At 48.9% G+C, this 17,384-nt stretch overlaps 1 protein-coding gene across 2 annotated transcripts in view; it reads right to left on the minus strand.

Annotated features, from left to right (window-relative positions):
• Nucleotides 1–17,146, minus strand: part of HCN4 (hyperpolarization activated cyclic nucleotide gated potassium channel 4) — a 127,476-nt gene extending 110,330 nt beyond the window's left edge. The window contains exon 1 of one of the 2 annotated variants that reach the window (XM_028706172.2): nucleotides 16,222–17,146. In XM_028706172.2, the coding sequence (XP_028562005.2) occupies nucleotides 16,222–17,054 (833 nt within the window). In that variant the 5' untranslated portion in view covers nucleotides 17,055–17,146. The remainder of the gene's footprint in view (nucleotides 1–16,221) is intronic. The other variant, XM_028706173.2, reaches the window with a different exon arrangement.
• Nucleotides 17,147–17,384: the final 238 nt, after the last annotated feature.

Consider the following 17,384-nt stretch of genomic DNA (forward strand, 5'->3'; position numbering starts at 1 on the left):
CAAAAATAGCCAATCACAAAGAATATGTTGTGACATTTGGGGTTGAAAAATACTGTATTATGACTGCCACATTTCCAACATGCAGTTTGGTTTCATGTGTCCACTAAAATTGGGAGACTACAGGCAATTTTTGTTTTGCACAAGGGTTACGGGATGTTCTGGACGCCCATGCACATGGGTGGGGCCCACATAAAGCATTCCGTCCTGCCCTGCCCTGCCCTGCTCTGCCGCCATTCCACCCTTGTGGTGATGTTCTGGTGATGTTTTTGGGTCACGTCCAAGTTTGCATCCAGTCATGTGCAATTGGGTAAAATTGTGTAGAAAAATGCACATCTTAGGAGCCATGGGCATGAGAGTGCATTCAAATTTTTGAGTGAACTATTTATGAAAAGAAAAATATGCAGTTGGACATCGAAACAGGGCAAACTAAACTTTGGGTTGGAAAAAGGAGAAGGTGAGAGAAATCAAACTAGACAGATTTGTCTGTCGCTGCTTCCTTCCCATTCTGCTGACGGAGGTCTCTGCTACATCAAAGAGCCTCCTGCCAGTGCAAAGAAGATTTTTGGTGTCTCTTATTTATTTTGCAGATTTAGAAACTCCTTTACACCTAAAAGCTACCAAAGTAGTGTACAAAAAGATAAGATAAAATACAAAAGCTGCAGACTCAATAACCTAAAAATAATAAAACAGTTTCTACAGGTTCAGGTATGGAAGTGAGAGCTGGACCATAAAGAAGGCTGATCGCCGAAGAATTGATGCTTTTGAATTGTGGTGCTGGAGGAGACTCTTGAGAGTCCCATGGACTGCAAGAAGATCAAACGGATCCATTCTGAAGGAAATCAGCCCTGAGTGCTCACTGGAAGGACAGATCGTGAAGCTGAGGCTCCAAGACTTTGGCCTCCTCATGAGAAGAGAAGACTCCCTGGAAAAGACCCTGATGTTGGGAAAGATGGAGGGCACAAGGAGAAGGGGACGACAGAGGACGAGATGGTTGGACAGTGTTCTCAAAGCTACAAACATGAGTCTGACCAAGCTGCAGGAGGCAGGGGAAGACAGGAGTGCCTGGCATGCTCTGGTCCATGGGGTCACAAAGAGACGGTCACGACTAAACGACTAAACAACAACAACAACAACAGGTTCAGGTAGGTAGCCATGTTCTACCTGAATCTAGAATCATGGAAGGCACCACACTGAATTTCTTCAGGAGTACAGCTAACATTACAAAAAATGGCACGCTTTGGCTCTTTAGGATTCCAAGCAGGGAATCTCTCCCAGCCCCATCCAGAGATGGCAGGGACTGAACTTTGAACTATTTGTGTGCAAGGCAGATGCGCCACCAGTGATCTCCAGCTCTATAATACTAACAAATAATTTTTACAATTACTTTACAAGGAACGCTCGTCAACGTTCAGAATCACTTTTACATTTTCTCACCCCTGCTAGCCAGAACTCAATGCAGTACCCATTTTCAGTAAGTTTTTCCCCACGAGATTTCCTCATACCAAACCAAACCCCTTGGTATAGCTCAGTACAGTGGACGCTCGGGTTGCAAACGTGATCCATGCAGGATGCACGTTCGCAACCCGCAGCGTTCGCAACCCACAGTGGCGCATCTGCACACGTGCAGGTTTGCGATTCGGTGCTTCTGCGCATGCGCAAAGCTTGATTTAGCACTTCTGCGCATGCGCAACCACCGAAACCCAGAAGTAACCCATTCCGGTACTTTCAGGTTTTGGAGGGTGTGTAACCAAAAAAAAAAACAAAAACACAACCTGGAGTGGCTGTAACCCGAGATATGACTGTACTGTCTATTATGGCTGGCAGCAACATCCCAGGGTTTCAGAATGGGGGTATTTCCAGCCCTACTCAGAGAGGCCAGGGATTGAACCTGGACCCTGCAAGTGAGAGGCTCTGATCATCCCCTGAACCCTTGAAAGGGAGACTCAGAAAGGATCGCCAGCCAGTGTCAGAGGCAGAGATACCATCTGACTCACTGATCAGCTAAAAAAAAAAGAGAGAGGAGCCTTTTCCACATTCACGCCAGCTGAAAAATACCGAATGACACAGGGTCTTAGCTCCCTTAACACATTTGGTTCATACATAAATGTATGCTCAGAGCTACGATACATCCATTTTTATCACATGCACTCTGGGGTTAGGCACATAGGTGAAGCATAAAGATGCATCTGTAGTACCACTAGCTGTGTCATTGTGGGGTGAAAGAGAGTTTAGCCTCTGGCTCTTTGCTTCTTCTTCTTTTTATGTCCACTCTAGTCTCGAAACAAATTCACAGAGAAAATCCTGAGCAAGTCAAAAGCTAAGTCTGTCTGTGTTCAGTGGAACATAACTCACAGGCCGGGAGTAACATATCCCAATATGAAGGCCAGGTTTGGTAAGCTACCCCACATGCATCTTGGGTGTCAGAGACCATGCTGAGGAGGGCTGCACTGAGGAAGAATGGTGGAAGCCACCCCCTCCTCTTGATCCCGATCCTGAATCTTCCCAGGATGAGGAGGACAGTATAGATTTGGAACAGTGGTTTGCAGAGGGGCATAGTTCAGAAGGCAGAAGCTGGGAAATACTGGATGGGGAACAGCTAGCAGAAGAAACACTGGAAGGGAGAGAGTTAACACATTCACAGTCTCTGGATAATATCCAGCCCCCTTCTCCAAAGTCCTGCAGAGCTCAGAAAGTGTCAGAACAGAAAACACAGAGGCTCCAAGCTCAGATTACAAGACATAGGGGTGACATAGATTAATAGGGACGGAGGGAAGAGTGAACTTAATTGGGAGCACCGCCATTTCTAGGAGATGTGTTCTTTGTTCTTGTGCTGTGATTATTAAAGTTCCTAACTGGTAAGAAGACTCCTTTTCCTTTGTTCTGCTTATCTACTGCCATGGGGGAAGAAGCCGATTCCCTGAAGCCTGACGTTGGGGAAGGGCCCTAGCTCAGACGTAGAACATCTGCCTTGAATGCAGAAGGCTCCAGGTTCAGTCTCTGGCATCTCCAGGTTGGACTGAGAAAGACTTTTGTCTGAAACCCTGAAGAGCCACTGCCAGTCAGTGTGATGGCCTGGGATTCAGACTTGGATGCTGAACCTGAGGGATCCCAGCCTGCACAGGATTCTCCGCCTCCAGAACCAGCTGAGCTGGGGCTGGGGCATGAGCCTGAAGGGTCCTCACTTGTGCTGGGTCCTCAGGTGTAGGCACCAGCTGAGTCTGCTCTGGCTCCTGAGGTGATGGAGGACCCATTGCCTGCAGGTGATCCACTCTCAGCCTCGTCAGAGGAAGCTGAGGTTGCCTCTGGGTCTGGTAACCCTCCAGCCTCTCCTGAGCTACAGAGGCTCAGGGCAGAGAGACGGATGGAACTAAGTTCCCACAGGAGGACTGCTCGCCTCCAGGCCAGGAGAGGCGAGTCACCAGAGGATCGGGGCCGCCCCATGCCTTGGGGCAGATAAAAGCTGGCCAGCCCCAGTCCCAAGTTGCAGGAGCAACATTGTTGGTTGCTAGTTCCTGCCTGAACCCTGTTCTGCTTTTCTGCCAGAGCTCCTGACCCGCCCTGGCTCCCTGCTTGCATGCCTGTTCCTGACTTCACCTGACTCCCTGCCCTGCACCCAGCTTCAGCTACTACAGACTGCCTCCACGTTGCACCTTTGACCACGGACCGGACTTGGACCTCGCCTCTCGGGTAACCCACGGGACCAGCACAGTCAGTGTACGTCATACTGAGCTAGATGGACTAAGGGTCTGACTCGGTATAAGGCAGCTTACTATTTTGCTACTTAAGAGGAACAGCAGCCTTGCAGTGTAATGCTAGAAATGTCTATCCAGAAGCCTAATAGCACTTGCTCTTGGCTAAGGGAATATATTACAGCCTTACAGAGCTGGGCAGATCTGTTTCTCCTTTTTCCAATCTTAAGTTCAATTCTCCGCATTTGCTTTCTTTTTTAAGACCTCACAGAAATTCATCAGCATCCCAATTTATCCCAAGACACATATTTTTGCATGCCAATGTGCACAACGTACACATTTTGCAAAGCAGTATTTCCACTGATATTTCTATTTCTATTATAATGCATTCTTGTTTGTCATTTTCACTACTATATGCATTTTTGTCCGCGCAACTTGAGTGGAGAATTGCATTGCAAAATCTGGAGAAGTCCAAATGTGGAAGGATGGCTGTGTTTCCATTTGCAGAGCGTCTCAGCAAATGTGAGTTATGAAAGGTTTGCCTTTAAATGTGGACTGAATCAAATTTCTTCCCCATCCTTACCCTGTAATCTCTTTCTTACATCTTAAATATGGACATCCCTCTTGGTGTCTTTCTAATTGAATCTGGAATAATCCAGGTCAGCCATCACAGTCACATGGGAGGGGAAATGGCTTTTGTTTGCCTTGCAAAAAAGGAAAGAAAACCCCTTTATCACAATATTAAAACAACAACAACCCGAAGCAGCCCTGACTGTCAAAGACTTGCAAGAGATTTATCCACACCTTCATTTGCTTCCTGCTTCCATCTAAAACCCAAATCCAAGAACAGAGGGCGAAGATCCGCGCTTTACGCCAAGCGAGCTAAAAGCAATTTGCTAACATGGCTTGGTTAACACAGATCTGGCTTGACACCGGAGTGCTGCAAACTCTGGTTTCTATGCCAAGACGACTCAAGTCCAGTACATGGAACAGTGTTTAGCACTGATTTCATTTGCCTAACAATTTCTTCTGCTTTAACAATAAATCAGAAGAGCTAAAGGGAGAAGCCCAGGCAGGGCAAAGGGGCTGCAGTTGTTGGAGCAGAGCAACAGATACTAATAAGCTCCGGGTTCCTTGCAGGAGTGGCTGGCGCCCCTGCGGTCAGTGTCAAGGGCTCAATCAAACTGCTTGCAGGTGCAACTGTCCCTCTCAGCAGTGACCCTACAGAGGCAGCAAATGAGAACTGAACCCTCTGTTCTCTCTCAATGGCCCTCTCAGGCAGCCACTTATGCTCTGGACAGAGACTCAAAGCAGGCTCTGCCACAGCCCCGATATTGCTTCGCATGCAGCATTACCCAGCAGCTGAGTATTTGATGTTTTTTTCCCTTTTTTCCCATTGGACGGTGGAAACGGTCTATTGGGTATGGGGAACCTTTGGCCTCTAGAAGTTTGCTGAACGACAATGCTCAGGGCTCCCTTGGCAGAAAGGGCAGGATATAAATGTAATTAGTGAGTAAATTAATAAATACGCCCGTCAGCTCCAGCAAGCAGGGCTAATGGCCAGGGATGATGGGTTGCAGTTCAGCAGCATTTGGAGAAACAAAAATTCCTTACACCTGTTGTATAAAGGTACAGGTAAAAGGTAAAGGACCCCTGGATGGTTAAGTCCAGTCAAAGGCAACTACGGGGTTGTGGCGCTCGTCTCGCTTTCAGGCCGAGGGAGCCAGCGTTTGTCCTCAGACTGCTTTCCGGGTCATGTGGCCAGCATGACTAAACCGCTTCTGGCGTGACATAAGCCAGAGCTCACGGAAACGCCGTTTACTTTCCCATCACAGCAGTACCTATTTATCTACTTGCACTGGTGTGCTTTCAAACTGCTGGGTTGGCAGGAGCTGGGACAGAGCAACGGGCGCTCACCCCATCGCGGAGATTCAAACCACTGACCTTCTGATCAGCAAGCCCAAGAGGCTCAGCGGTTTAGACCACTTGGTAACCTGTAAACCAGGGAACCTGTGTCATGCGCATACGTGCACACAAGAAATCACACAGTAAGAGAATCATACTTGCTACAAATGTGCTACCAGGAGCCAAGCTAAAATTTGTTTTAACGGCCCTATTGAACCAGAGCTAGTGGTTTGTCTCCCCTGGACTTTGTCTAGAGTGAGACAAACCACAAGACACATAATGCTAAACCAAACTATGGCATAGTCTTGGAACAGGGAAGGAACAAAGCAGCTACTATTTCTGCAGCATTCTTGCTTGTTCATGCTAAGCCATAGCTCGGCTGAGAGAGTGTTACTTGCAAATCATGTCCAGCATTTTAAAGTAGAACCTTATTTTTAAAGTCAAGCAAGGATGCCCATCACTCACCTCCAGTGACGCCTCTGCCAGAGTCAACGGACTCCAGTTATGTTTTGGCGCAGCATATAGTGAGTCCAACTTGGGTGCAACTGCAGTTCCACAATCTTAAACTGCTCTTTTCTTTGCGGTTCTCTTCTCTCTTTTTTATTTTTGTAAGACAGTTGTCAGTATTTGTAACATTTGAAACTTGCAAAGCACCCCAGAATCGTTTTTGGCAAAAGGAAATATAAAAATGGCTTAAATAAAAATAAACAAACACAGAGCTAACCAAATTGTTTGATGATTTTGTTTGTTTCTTGCCTTGTTCATATGGTTTCAATAGGATTATAATGATTGTAATGTTTGTTGATGTTTAAGGCTTTGGTTACTCCTGTGAGCCACCGCTTTGAGCTCTGCTTCCTTGTTTCAAAAGCGGTATATAAATATTAAATCAAACCAAAATTCTCCACACCAATGAAGCTCATTTGGAACTGCTGATCAATTGGTCATAAAGCAGAAGGCAGAGGAGTCTCGTTTGCCGTCGCTCCAGAAGGCACGACGAAAGCCAGTGTGTGGAAACAGCAAGGAAGCAGTTTTCAATTTTGTGGTAAGAGAATCTACCTTAGCAGTAAGAGCTTTGTGGCTGTGGAACAGACAGCCTCAGGACACTTTTTTTGCTGGAGAGCTATCTGTTGCAGGTCCTGCATCAAGTAGAAAGCTGGATGAGTTTATCTTCAAGGTTCCTCCCACCTCTCGTGATTCTTAATAATGTTTTCTAGCATGTCTTTTTTGGGGACGCGGGTGGCGCTGTGGGTAAAAGCCTCAGCGCCTAGGGCTTGCCGATCGAAAGGTCGGTGGTTCGAATCCCCGCGGCGGGGTGCGCTCTCGTTGCTCGGTCCCAGCACCTGCCAACCTAGCAGTTCGAAAGCACTCCCGGGTGCAAGTAGATAAATAGGGACCGCTTACTAGCGGGAAGGTAAACGCCGTTTCCGTGTGCAGCTCTGGCTCGCCAGAGCAGCGATGTCACGCTGGCCACGTGACCCAGAAGTGTCTCCGGACAGCGCTGGCCCCCGGCTTCTTGAGTGAGATGGGCGCACAACCCTAGAGTCTGTCAAGACTGGCCCGTATGGGCAGGGGTACCTTTACCTTTACCTTAGCATGTCTTTATCTGAAAGGACAATAAACCCTCTTGGTTTGTAATAAGTGCGGGACAGACTGCTGCGAAATAGATCAGTCCAGCATACAGAAAAAAGATAGATGCGATCAGGGATGGGGGCTTTGGCAGGGTTGTTGACATGAGAACAGGAGCATGTTCTGCCTTACACAAAATCAGAACACTGCTCCATCTAGCTCAGTACAGTACTGTCTGCAATGACTGGCTATGGCTTTCTGGGGTTACAAGCAGAAGATATCTCCCTGCCCCACCTAGAGATTTGGGGGGGGGGGCTTCTGCATGCAATGCAATACTCCTATGACTACCCAGTGAGATCATTTCTCCTGCAGCAAAGCTACTGCCACTTTCTGTTATCCGGGAAAGAGGACAAGACACTTCCATGGCTCAGCACTGGCATATGCATAACACTAAGGAAATTAAGAGGGTTCTAGGGGGACGCAGGTGGCGCTGTGGGTTAAACCAATGAGCCTCTTGGGCTTGCCAATCAGAAGGTCAGCGGTTCGAATCCCCGTGACGGGGTGAGCTCCCGTTGCTCGGTCCCACCTCCTGCCAACCTAGCAGTTCAAAAGCATGTCAAAGTGCAAGTAGATAGATGGGTAGCACTCCAGCAGGAAGGTAAATGGCATTTCCGTGCACTGCTCTGGTTCGCCAGAAGTGGCTTAGTCATGCTGGCCACATGACCCGGAAGCTGTACGCCAGCTCCCTCGGCCAGTAAAGTGAGATGAGCGCCGCAACCCCAGAGTCATCCGCTACTGGACCTAGCGGTCAGGGGTCCCTTTACCTTTTAATAATCTAGGATTGCACATAAGAGACTGGATTGGGGAAGGAGAGCAAGTCAAGAATGTGAATCTTAAATACCAGAGACAGAGTGAGACAAAGCATAACTAGCGGGGTTTGATTCCCCTAGTTAGAATGAAAGTCAGTTAGAATGAAAGACAGAGAAACAGCAGGCACATCCCCTCAGCCGCTACCTAACCTTTACTTTATCCGGTAGCTCAGGATAACAAGCCCGGAGGTCATTTTAAACACTGCTTTGTTTACAACCCAGGTCAGCAACTAATTGTGCCTCCAGGAAACTTTGCAGAACTGGTAGGTGGTGGCAGGACAGGTCTGTTCCCCTGAAACCCTCACCCATTATCTCCACTCTCGATGGCAGAGTGAAGGTGGGGGGGGGGGAGCAAACTGGACACGGCTGGAGTCCTCTGTGCCTTTGCATTACAGGAGAGAGAAACAGAGTTGTGCACTGCCTTAGACCTAGGTGGGAGGCAACGGAGTCTGTGCAATGGCATCTTTTGCACCCCACTTCATGAATGTAATAAAAGCCCTCCTGGATCAGACCAAAGCTCATCTAGTCCAGTATTCTGGTCCCAGCAGAACTTATGGAAAATTATGGATGCTTTTTGTATTGATTGCTCTTTCTCTCCACTATGGTAATCTGCCCCGGGGCATGAGGGTGAAGGGTGGGTACAAAATCTAGCAATAACAACAATAATCTCCATAGCTCAGGGTTAGAGCACCTGCTTTGCATACAGAAGGTCCCAGATTCAATCGCTGGCATTTCCAGGTAAGGCTGGGAGAGAGCGCCTGTCTGAAACGCAAGAGAGGCATTGTCAGTCAGCACAGGCAGCACTGTGGGAATTATAGGGACAGAACTACCCAAACTGTATAGAAATTTATTCAAGTAGGCGACTACAGCGGCAAGAATGTTACTTGCCCAAAAATGGAAAGAAGAAGTAGTCCCAGCAAAAGACAAACAGATACAAAAACTTACGGAATATGCAGAAATGGCAAAACTTACTGGAAAAATAAGAAACCAAGATAACAATTTTTTATAAAAGAATGGAAATGCATTATTGAATATTTGCAAACAAACTGTAAACATTGGCAGGTTTGTTGTAATAACCTGCAGTTTTATAAGGGTATATACTTAAAGCATATGAATAAATGAGCAAATGAAGTTAATTTGGATATGCAGAAAATATTAAAAATAAATTTAAGGGACCGCAGAAAGAGGGGGGAAAGATGTTGAGTTTTGAAATGTTGAAACCATTGTAAAATGACTGAAATGTATAAAACTGAAAATTATAAATGATATAAAAAAGCACAGGCAGTACTGAGCTGGACAGACAGTCTGACGAAAGGCAGCTTCTCAAGACCCCTCTCCCACTCATCTTCAACTCATACTCAAAGGAATCTTGCCTCTAAGAATGAAGGTGGACCATAGCCAGGATAACTAGCAGCCATGGATAACCTGATTCTCTATTATTTACACCCATCCAAGTTGGTGGTCACCGCTGTACCCTGTGGTTTCAAATCACATCATTCTGTGACCTCTTGCTTCCTTCTCCCACAGCCTCAGACACCTCTTGAGCAAGGAGCAAGCAGTGGAAGTGGTGGATATGGGGCAAAGGGACCCACAACACGGGAGCCAGCGTGGTGTAGTGGTTAAGAGTGGTGGACTCGTAATCTGGTGAACCGGGTTCGCTTCCCCGCTCCTCCACATGCAGCTGCTGGGTGACTTCTCTGAAGTCTCTCAGCCTCACTTACCTCACAGAGTGTTTGTTGTGGGGGAGGAAGGGAAGGAGATTGTTAGCCGCTTTGAGACTCCTGAAAGGCAGGATATCAAGTCCAAATTCCTCCTCCTCTTCTTTACTGTGTCTGGGACTGAAAGCAATCACTGCTGTGGCACTTACTGTGCATTCATTTCAGTAAGTGCCCATCCTTATTCCCTGGGATAGGACAGAAGAGACCTGCTGCATCAAACCAATGGTCCATCTAAATCAGCTTCCTCTTTCTCACAGTGGCCAATCAGATTCCTCCAGGGAACCCACAGAAGGGCTTAAGGAAAGTAGACCTTCAGCACTGTTTATCCTCCAGAAGTCACATCTTGACGGCACTTTGCATCTGAATATGGATGTTTGGCTTTGCTATTGTGTCTAATGGAGCTCTGTCTGCTCCCTAAACTTGTGGAACACACACACCCTTTCAAAGCAATCCAAGCCACACAATGAGTTCCAAAAATTAATGACAGGTTGTGTAAAACTGTGCTTTTGATTTCTGAAATGACTGGCAAGAGCTTTCATTGAGCGGGGAAAAGATGAGAGAAATCTACTCTGTCCACAACCACCAAGCACAAGTTTATAGATCCCTGTTTTGTCACCTTTTCCCCCCTAAACTCAAGAGCTACACAAGCAGTTTAGCCATATTTGCTTCACAGAAGAAGTCCCTTTGTCATTTTGATTGTCATTTTCTCCATCTTTCTCAGCTCTACAAGATGGCTAAGGGATAGCAGGAGAACCATACATTTATATAACTATAAATGCCAATATAAAAAAATAAAATACTAGAGTAAGGCAAAAATATGCATCAGGGTATTAAAAAGGTAAAGGTACCCCTGCCCGAACGGGCCAGTCTTGACAGACTCTAGGGTTGTGCGCTCATTTTACTCTATAGGCCGGGAGCCAGCACTGTCCGCAGACACTTCCAACCCTCATCTCACTCTATAGGCCAGGAGCCAGCGCTGTCCGCAGACACTTCCGGGTCACGTGGCCAGCGTGACAAGCTGCATCTGGCGAGCCAGCGCAGCACACGGAACGCCATTTACCTTCCCGCTGGTAAGCGGTCCCTATTTATCTACTTGCACCCGGGGGTGCTTTCGAACTGCTAGGTTGGCAGGCGCTGGGACCGAACGACAGGAGCGCACCCCGCCGCAGGGATTCGAACCGCCGACCTTTCAATCAGCAAGTCCTAGGCGCTGAGGCTTTAACCCAATTCAGACACATCACTTAAGGCAGGGAGGAGGAATCTGTCACCCTCCAAATACGGTTGGACCTCAACTGCCTGACCACTAGACCGTGCTGCCCAGAGCTGGACTTAAAGGGACTCCAAGGGAATCACAGGTTCATCATCTCTTACTTATGGTCAGGAAGGTAGACTAGGGCTGCACAGTTTCATGGGAGCAAAACCCCAATGAACTCCACCAGATTGATTTCTGTGTAAACACGCGTAGGAGTGCCCTGCAGCCTGTAGATTACGCTTTTATTAGTCCCAGTTCTATGAAAACAACATGTTCCCTTGATCATCACAAAACTTGGAAGTGCCATGGGCTACAGGACTCCAGAGTGGAACTGGAGCTACCAAGGAAAGGGCCTTTGGGCCAGAGCTGTAGGTGGAGAAGAACTGGAGAGGCAGTGCAGCATAGTGGTTAGGGCAGGGGTCAGCAAACTTTTTCAGGAGGGGGCCTGTCCACTGTCCCTCAGACCTTGTGGGGGCCAGACTATATTTTGAAAAGGGGGGCAGGAACAAATTCTTATGCCCCACAAATAACCCAGAGATGCATTTTAAATAAAAGCACACATTCTACTCATGTAAAAACACACTGATTCCTGGACCGTCTGCGGGCTGGATTTAGAAGGGGATTGGGCTCCAGCCCCCGGGCCTTAGTTTGCCTACCCCGGGTTCTGGAACCTGGGTTCTGGAACAGGACTGGAGAGAGATAGGTTTGAACCCCCTCTCAGCCATTAAACTCTCTGCATGACCTTGAGCCGGTTACCGTCTCAAAGCCTAATTTACCTCACAGGGTTGTTGTGATAAAAAGCGGGATGGGGGACGGACCATGCATGCCACATTGAGATCCTTGGAGGAAAAGTTGAGAAATAAATGTAATAAACAAGTGAAAATAAGAAGGAAAAGGTGTGAGGCAGCAGAACAAGCCGTTTAAAGACTATCCCTTTTCAACAAGCCTTTTAAGCCTTCATCCCAGTCTGTGTCTGTTTTGGATATGAAACTGTCTACATATTATTATTATTATTATTATTATTATTATTATTATTATTATTATTTTAATTGTTGTTATATCTAGGAGGAGTGTAACTCTGAATGCGAGCTCCAGTATGGGAAGATGTCAGAGGATTGAAACTGGAAACTTCTGCATGCAAAGCAGTCGCTCTACCACCAAGCTGTGCCCACACACCCCGCTTTGGGGAGCATAGGATTATTGAAAAAGCGAAGCCATTCATTTCATCAAAGTCCGACACAAGCATGCCAAAGAGCCACTTGCAAAAAAAAGCAAGGCGCTTACAATGCAATGAGTTAGCTCCTTGCTACAAAGCAGTTGTGTTCCTCCCATTATTTTGAGAATTGCTGTCAAAAAGGTGTGAACACATTAGGCATACTTTAAAAAAAAAAAATTTTTAAATAAATCTAAAAAAGACAAGACATTAACAAAACAAAACTTGAGAGTTTTGCAAAATTTCACAGAAGCAGAAGCTTCTGAGAAGTAGTTTTAGGCTGGACTCCCCTATACACATATTAGGACACAAGCGGCGCTGTGATCTAAAACCACAGAGCCTCTTGGGCTTGCCGATCAGAAGGTTGGTGGTTCAAATCCCCGCGATGGGGTGAGCGCCCATTGCTCAGTCCCAGCTCCTGCCAACCTAGCAGTTCGAAAGCACAAAGGGCAAGTAGATAAATAGGTACCACTCCGGCGGGAAGGTAAACGGCATTTCTGTGCGCTGCTCTGGTTCGCCAGAAGTGGCTTAGTCATGCTGGCCACATGATCCAGAAGCTGTCTGGGGACAAACACCGGCTCCCTCCGCCAGTAAAGCAAGATGAGCACTACCACCCCAGAGTCGTCCACGACTGGACTTAACAGTCAGGGGTTCCTTTACCTTTACCTTACCCCTATACACATGCACACACTTCCAAGGGAATAAGCCCTATTTAAAATGAGTCTCTCCTTCAGTATTTATTCAATTTATATCCTACCTCTCCTCCAAGGAGCTGAAAATAGTATGCATACTATCCCCACTTTCCCATTTTATCCACACAACAACCCTGCAGAGAAGGTGAGGCTGGGAATGAGCGACTGGCCCAAGGTCACCCAGCGAGCTTCATGGTTGAGTGGGGATTCGAACCCTGGTTTTCCAGGTCCTAGCCTAGCCCCCTAACCACTACACCATGGCAATGGTCCTACACTTGTATCAAGCGTTACTGCCAAATACACATAGTCCCTTGCTACATTCTGCTGAGGGTCCTCATAGGAAGGAAATTGCCTTAAGGATTGCATTGCTAATGTATGTCAAAATCAGGTTGCAAGTGAGTGTCACATAGCATGAATGCACACATGCACACATGCACATCTCTGCAATCAGACAAGCAGGGGACACTTTCAGCAATCAAGGCCACACTACAGGCAGGCAAAAACATTCAGAGGGTGCAAAGCAAGTCCAGGGAGGGGTGTGGCCTACAGAGGGGGGCGTGGCCCGGGAAAAGTCTCAAGGGCCAGATAAAGATGCATGGAGGACTGCATTTGACCCTTGGGCTTGTGGTTTTCCACTCCAGCTTTAAGCTTTGATGTGACCTGCAGAACTCCTTCTGTGCTCAATCAGCTGTGGGTTTGGGAGCCAGGACACTTGCAAGCACCGACTTAAATGGGAAACAAACCAGACTTCCTGGTCTTTCTTCAGTGTGTGCTATCACAACCAGACACCACCAGCTGCACCATTGGTTCCTGTGCTCCTAATGGCTCCATTTCCTTCCAGACAATACAACAAAGGTGTGGATGTATGCCAATTTGTAGGGCATAATTAAACTAACCCCAGGCTGTTGTGGCCTGGTGCTGTTTAATCCGGGGGTAGCTGATCTATGGCCCTCAGGATGTTGTTGGGCCACAGTGTCCATCATCTCCAATCACTGGCCATGCTGGTTGGGACTGATGGGAGTCTGCAATCCAATGGCAATGTACAGGTCACCCCTTCTGTGGGTCTGCATCTGCTCCGCATGCAGAATGTCTGGAGAGCTTCTGTCAGTCAGTATAGATCAGGTTTCCTCAACCTCGACCCTCCAGATGTTTTGGGACTACAATTCCCATCATCCCTGACCACTGGTCCTGTTAGCTAGGGGTGATGGGAGTTGTAGTCCCAAAACATCTGGAGGACCGAGTTTACCTATGCCTGGAGAATACTGACTCGGTCTGACTCGGATTACGGCAGTTTCCTTTGCTGTAAAATTTATTTATAAACTGTCCTGAATTTACTGGCGGTCCAGGATTGTTAGATGACCCTGTGTTCCAGCGCAAAGAATGGGTGGGGGTGGGGGGGAAACACTCTGTCCACATCACGTCTCATTTTGTAAACCTTTATCATCTCCTCCAGCGCCACCCTGCTAAAGTGTAAATTCCAGAAACCTGAACGCCTCTTCTCTTTATTTCCTCTTAACGTTATTGTGTAAGGCAGTTGTAATTAAAATCAACATAATAAGGCCCAGCTCTTGATTGCGCTAAATCATTTCTTATTGATTGCAACATATTACATACATATTTAGTAGAAGAAAGTTTACCAGGCACCAGTTAATTCAGAAACGTTTGTCAGCACAGCCCCTCAGTCTCTCTCTCTCTGCTACCGAATATGTACTTGAAAGAAATTAGCTATGAAGTTAATTCATTCAACAAAAACAAAGGCTCCTCCCCCTCTGATTCCCACTCGGCAGAGTTAAGGACAGCTTTTTTGGAAATAAATAATGGCTTAATTGGTTAGTCTATTTTAAAACTAGACCTTTGGAGGGACGTCTACTGGGTGCAACATCTCTCTACTCTTTCACAGGGAAACCATCAGAGCAGGATTTGGAGGCAAAGGTCCAGGGGGACCCCACTCAGCAGAATGAGAGGGGGGGCAACATGCACACCCATACAAGGGCAGCAGGGCTGGCTTAGCAGCTAAAGGCAGCGGGAGGGGGGAGGGACCAAAGTCTAAATTTACTTGACTGCACCACTGATTGCTCATTCTATGAAGGAGACACCCTTTGATTCACACATATCCCTGGCTCAGGATGCTGCAATGCTAAATACCTGGGCTATGCCACCAAAGGCCCTTTCATCCAGGCTGTTGGGACCAGGGAGGAGAGATTTCGGGATGACTCTGCAGCTGCAGTCCTATCCACACATGCAGCCAGATCCCACACGTTTATTCACAAACATGTCCCACTGAGTTCCACCAGGCAAGTCCCAAGAAGGGAATTCTACACTTCTTAAAACCTTATTAGGAAGTAAGTGAGCACAAGGGTCTTACTTCCGAGTAAGCACGCCTGTGATCTGTTCAAAGAAGTCACAATGACTCTCTCCAAGGTTTGAGGCTTTGCAGTTGGTGCATCAGGTGCACAGAAATAAGGGAACTGGAAATTTCCCCATCACCTTGTCCTTTTGGAGTCATTGCACACATACATCTCATTCTGATATCATGGGCTGTATCCAAGCCCTACTCAGAGAAGACCCATTGGAATTAACTGACCTAAGTAAACCGTGTCCATTCATTCCAACAGAGCAGGTGTAACATTGGTGACAACCCATCATTTTGACGCCAGAAGATGGAGAGGTTGCTTTTCAAATGTGAGAGTCGAAGGATGTTGAGATGTAAAAGTTTAGTGGCATCTTCAAGGAGAGACTCCTCCACCAGTGATGCCCTCTATGCAACTGGGGAAACTGGGGCAGATGGAGTACTCTGTCAGGACAAGAGTTTGGGGGCAGAGGAAGACCATTCAAAGTCAGGGAAGGGAGTGCACAGCTGTTGCCCGTGTTAGCCCTACACAAAGTTGGCTCATTGAAACGAAAGGACCCAATCCATTCATTTAAATGGGTCTGCTCTGAATGGGACTTAGTTGGATACAACCCAATGTGTGCATCCCGACTCCAAAATTAATATGCCCAACTGCACACGGTGACTTCAAAAAGGCAACTTGGCTGGGAAATGCCTCCCGTGTGTGTGTTTTTACACCTGATGCGCCAACTGCAAAACCCCAAACGCTGGAAAGAGTCACCGTGACTTCTGCAGCCGTCTACTCTGAGTAGGACTTCGTTAGCTGGCACTAAAGAGGGGGAGACTCCCACGGCCATTCAGTGCAGAGCCCCCCCAACTGCCTAACTGCATCGCTTAGTGCCAAACGTTACCTGTGGCTGGGTAAGGGTGGGGTGGGGGAGGCGGAGATAGGGGAGGGGCTTCATCCTCCCCACTTTCCCCTTTTTACCTGAAATCGCTGTACGGGTGGATGATCCAGAAGCCGGCGGACTTAACCCTTTCCTGCTCCCTCTCCACGGCCTTTTGGCTGCCAAACATCCTCAAGGAGAATTTGTTGACCCCCGGCTGCAGCATCGCCCCGAACTGCCTCTGCATGAAGCCGGCCTGGCCCAGCCGCTGCTCGTCGTCCGGGGTGATCTGGTCGGCGCCCCCTCCCGCTCCGTCGGGACCCCCGCCCCCTTCCACTTTCACGAAGGCGGACGAAGAGGGAGGAGGCGGAGGGTCCGGCGGGGACGAGCAGGAAGAGGCTGCCGCCGGGGTGGAGGAAGCCGGGGGTCCCGGCTCGGTGTCCGACAGGTCCGGGGGGCTGCGCTCGTCGCCGGGGGACGCCGCGTCCCCTTCGCTGCTGATCAGGCGGCGCTCCTCGCCCGAGTCGTGCGGGTGGCGGCTGGCCAGAGACGAGAGGCTCCCCTTGAAACGCCGGCAGTCCCCGTTGGTGCTGCTCTTGCCGCTGCCCCGGCAGCCCGGCGCCCCCGAGGCAGCCGACGAAGCCGCCGCCGCCGCCTCTCCGCTTTCCACGAGTCCGCCGCCCGCATCCCCCACGCCGGGCCTCGAGGGCTCTCCTGCCCCTTGCCCCCGGGCTCCCCCTGGCGGCGCCGACGCCAAGGGCCTCAGCTTGATGCTTTTGCGACGGGCGTCCTTGTCGGCTCCACCGCCGCTGCAGCCGCTTCCTCCTCCTCCACCGGCTTCTTCGTCCTCCTCGTCCATGATCGACGCTTTGGGGCCGATCTGCTGCGGGAGGCTGTATAATCGCTTGCGCATCGACGGCGGCAGCCTGTCCATGGCCGCGCGCTCGGGGGGAGGGCGGGGGAGACCTGCTTGCAGGCCGGCGGCTGGTGGTGGGGACCCCCTCGGCTCTCTTCCGCGCGTGCCCAACCCGCGCCCTCCTCAAGGAGCTTCTAAAACGGGGTCTCGCTCAGCTCCGCAGCCAGACCGCCACAGCGAGGACCACCCATCCTTCTCCTGTCCTCCCGGGGTTGCGCCGGGTCGAGGATGCAGCGCTTCCGAAAGGGCAGCGGGGTGCGCCAGGCGGAGAGCCCCTCCCCGGGCTGGCTAGCTGGCGTCCCACTGAGCCGCCGCCGCCGCGGTGACCCTTCCGCCCGCCGCCTGCTG

Source organism: Podarcis muralis, chromosome 14 (assembly GCF_964188315.1).
Source record: "Podarcis muralis chromosome 14, rPodMur119.hap1.1, whole genome shotgun sequence".
Taxonomy (NCBI): domain Eukaryota; kingdom Metazoa; phylum Chordata; class Lepidosauria; order Squamata; family Lacertidae; genus Podarcis; species Podarcis muralis.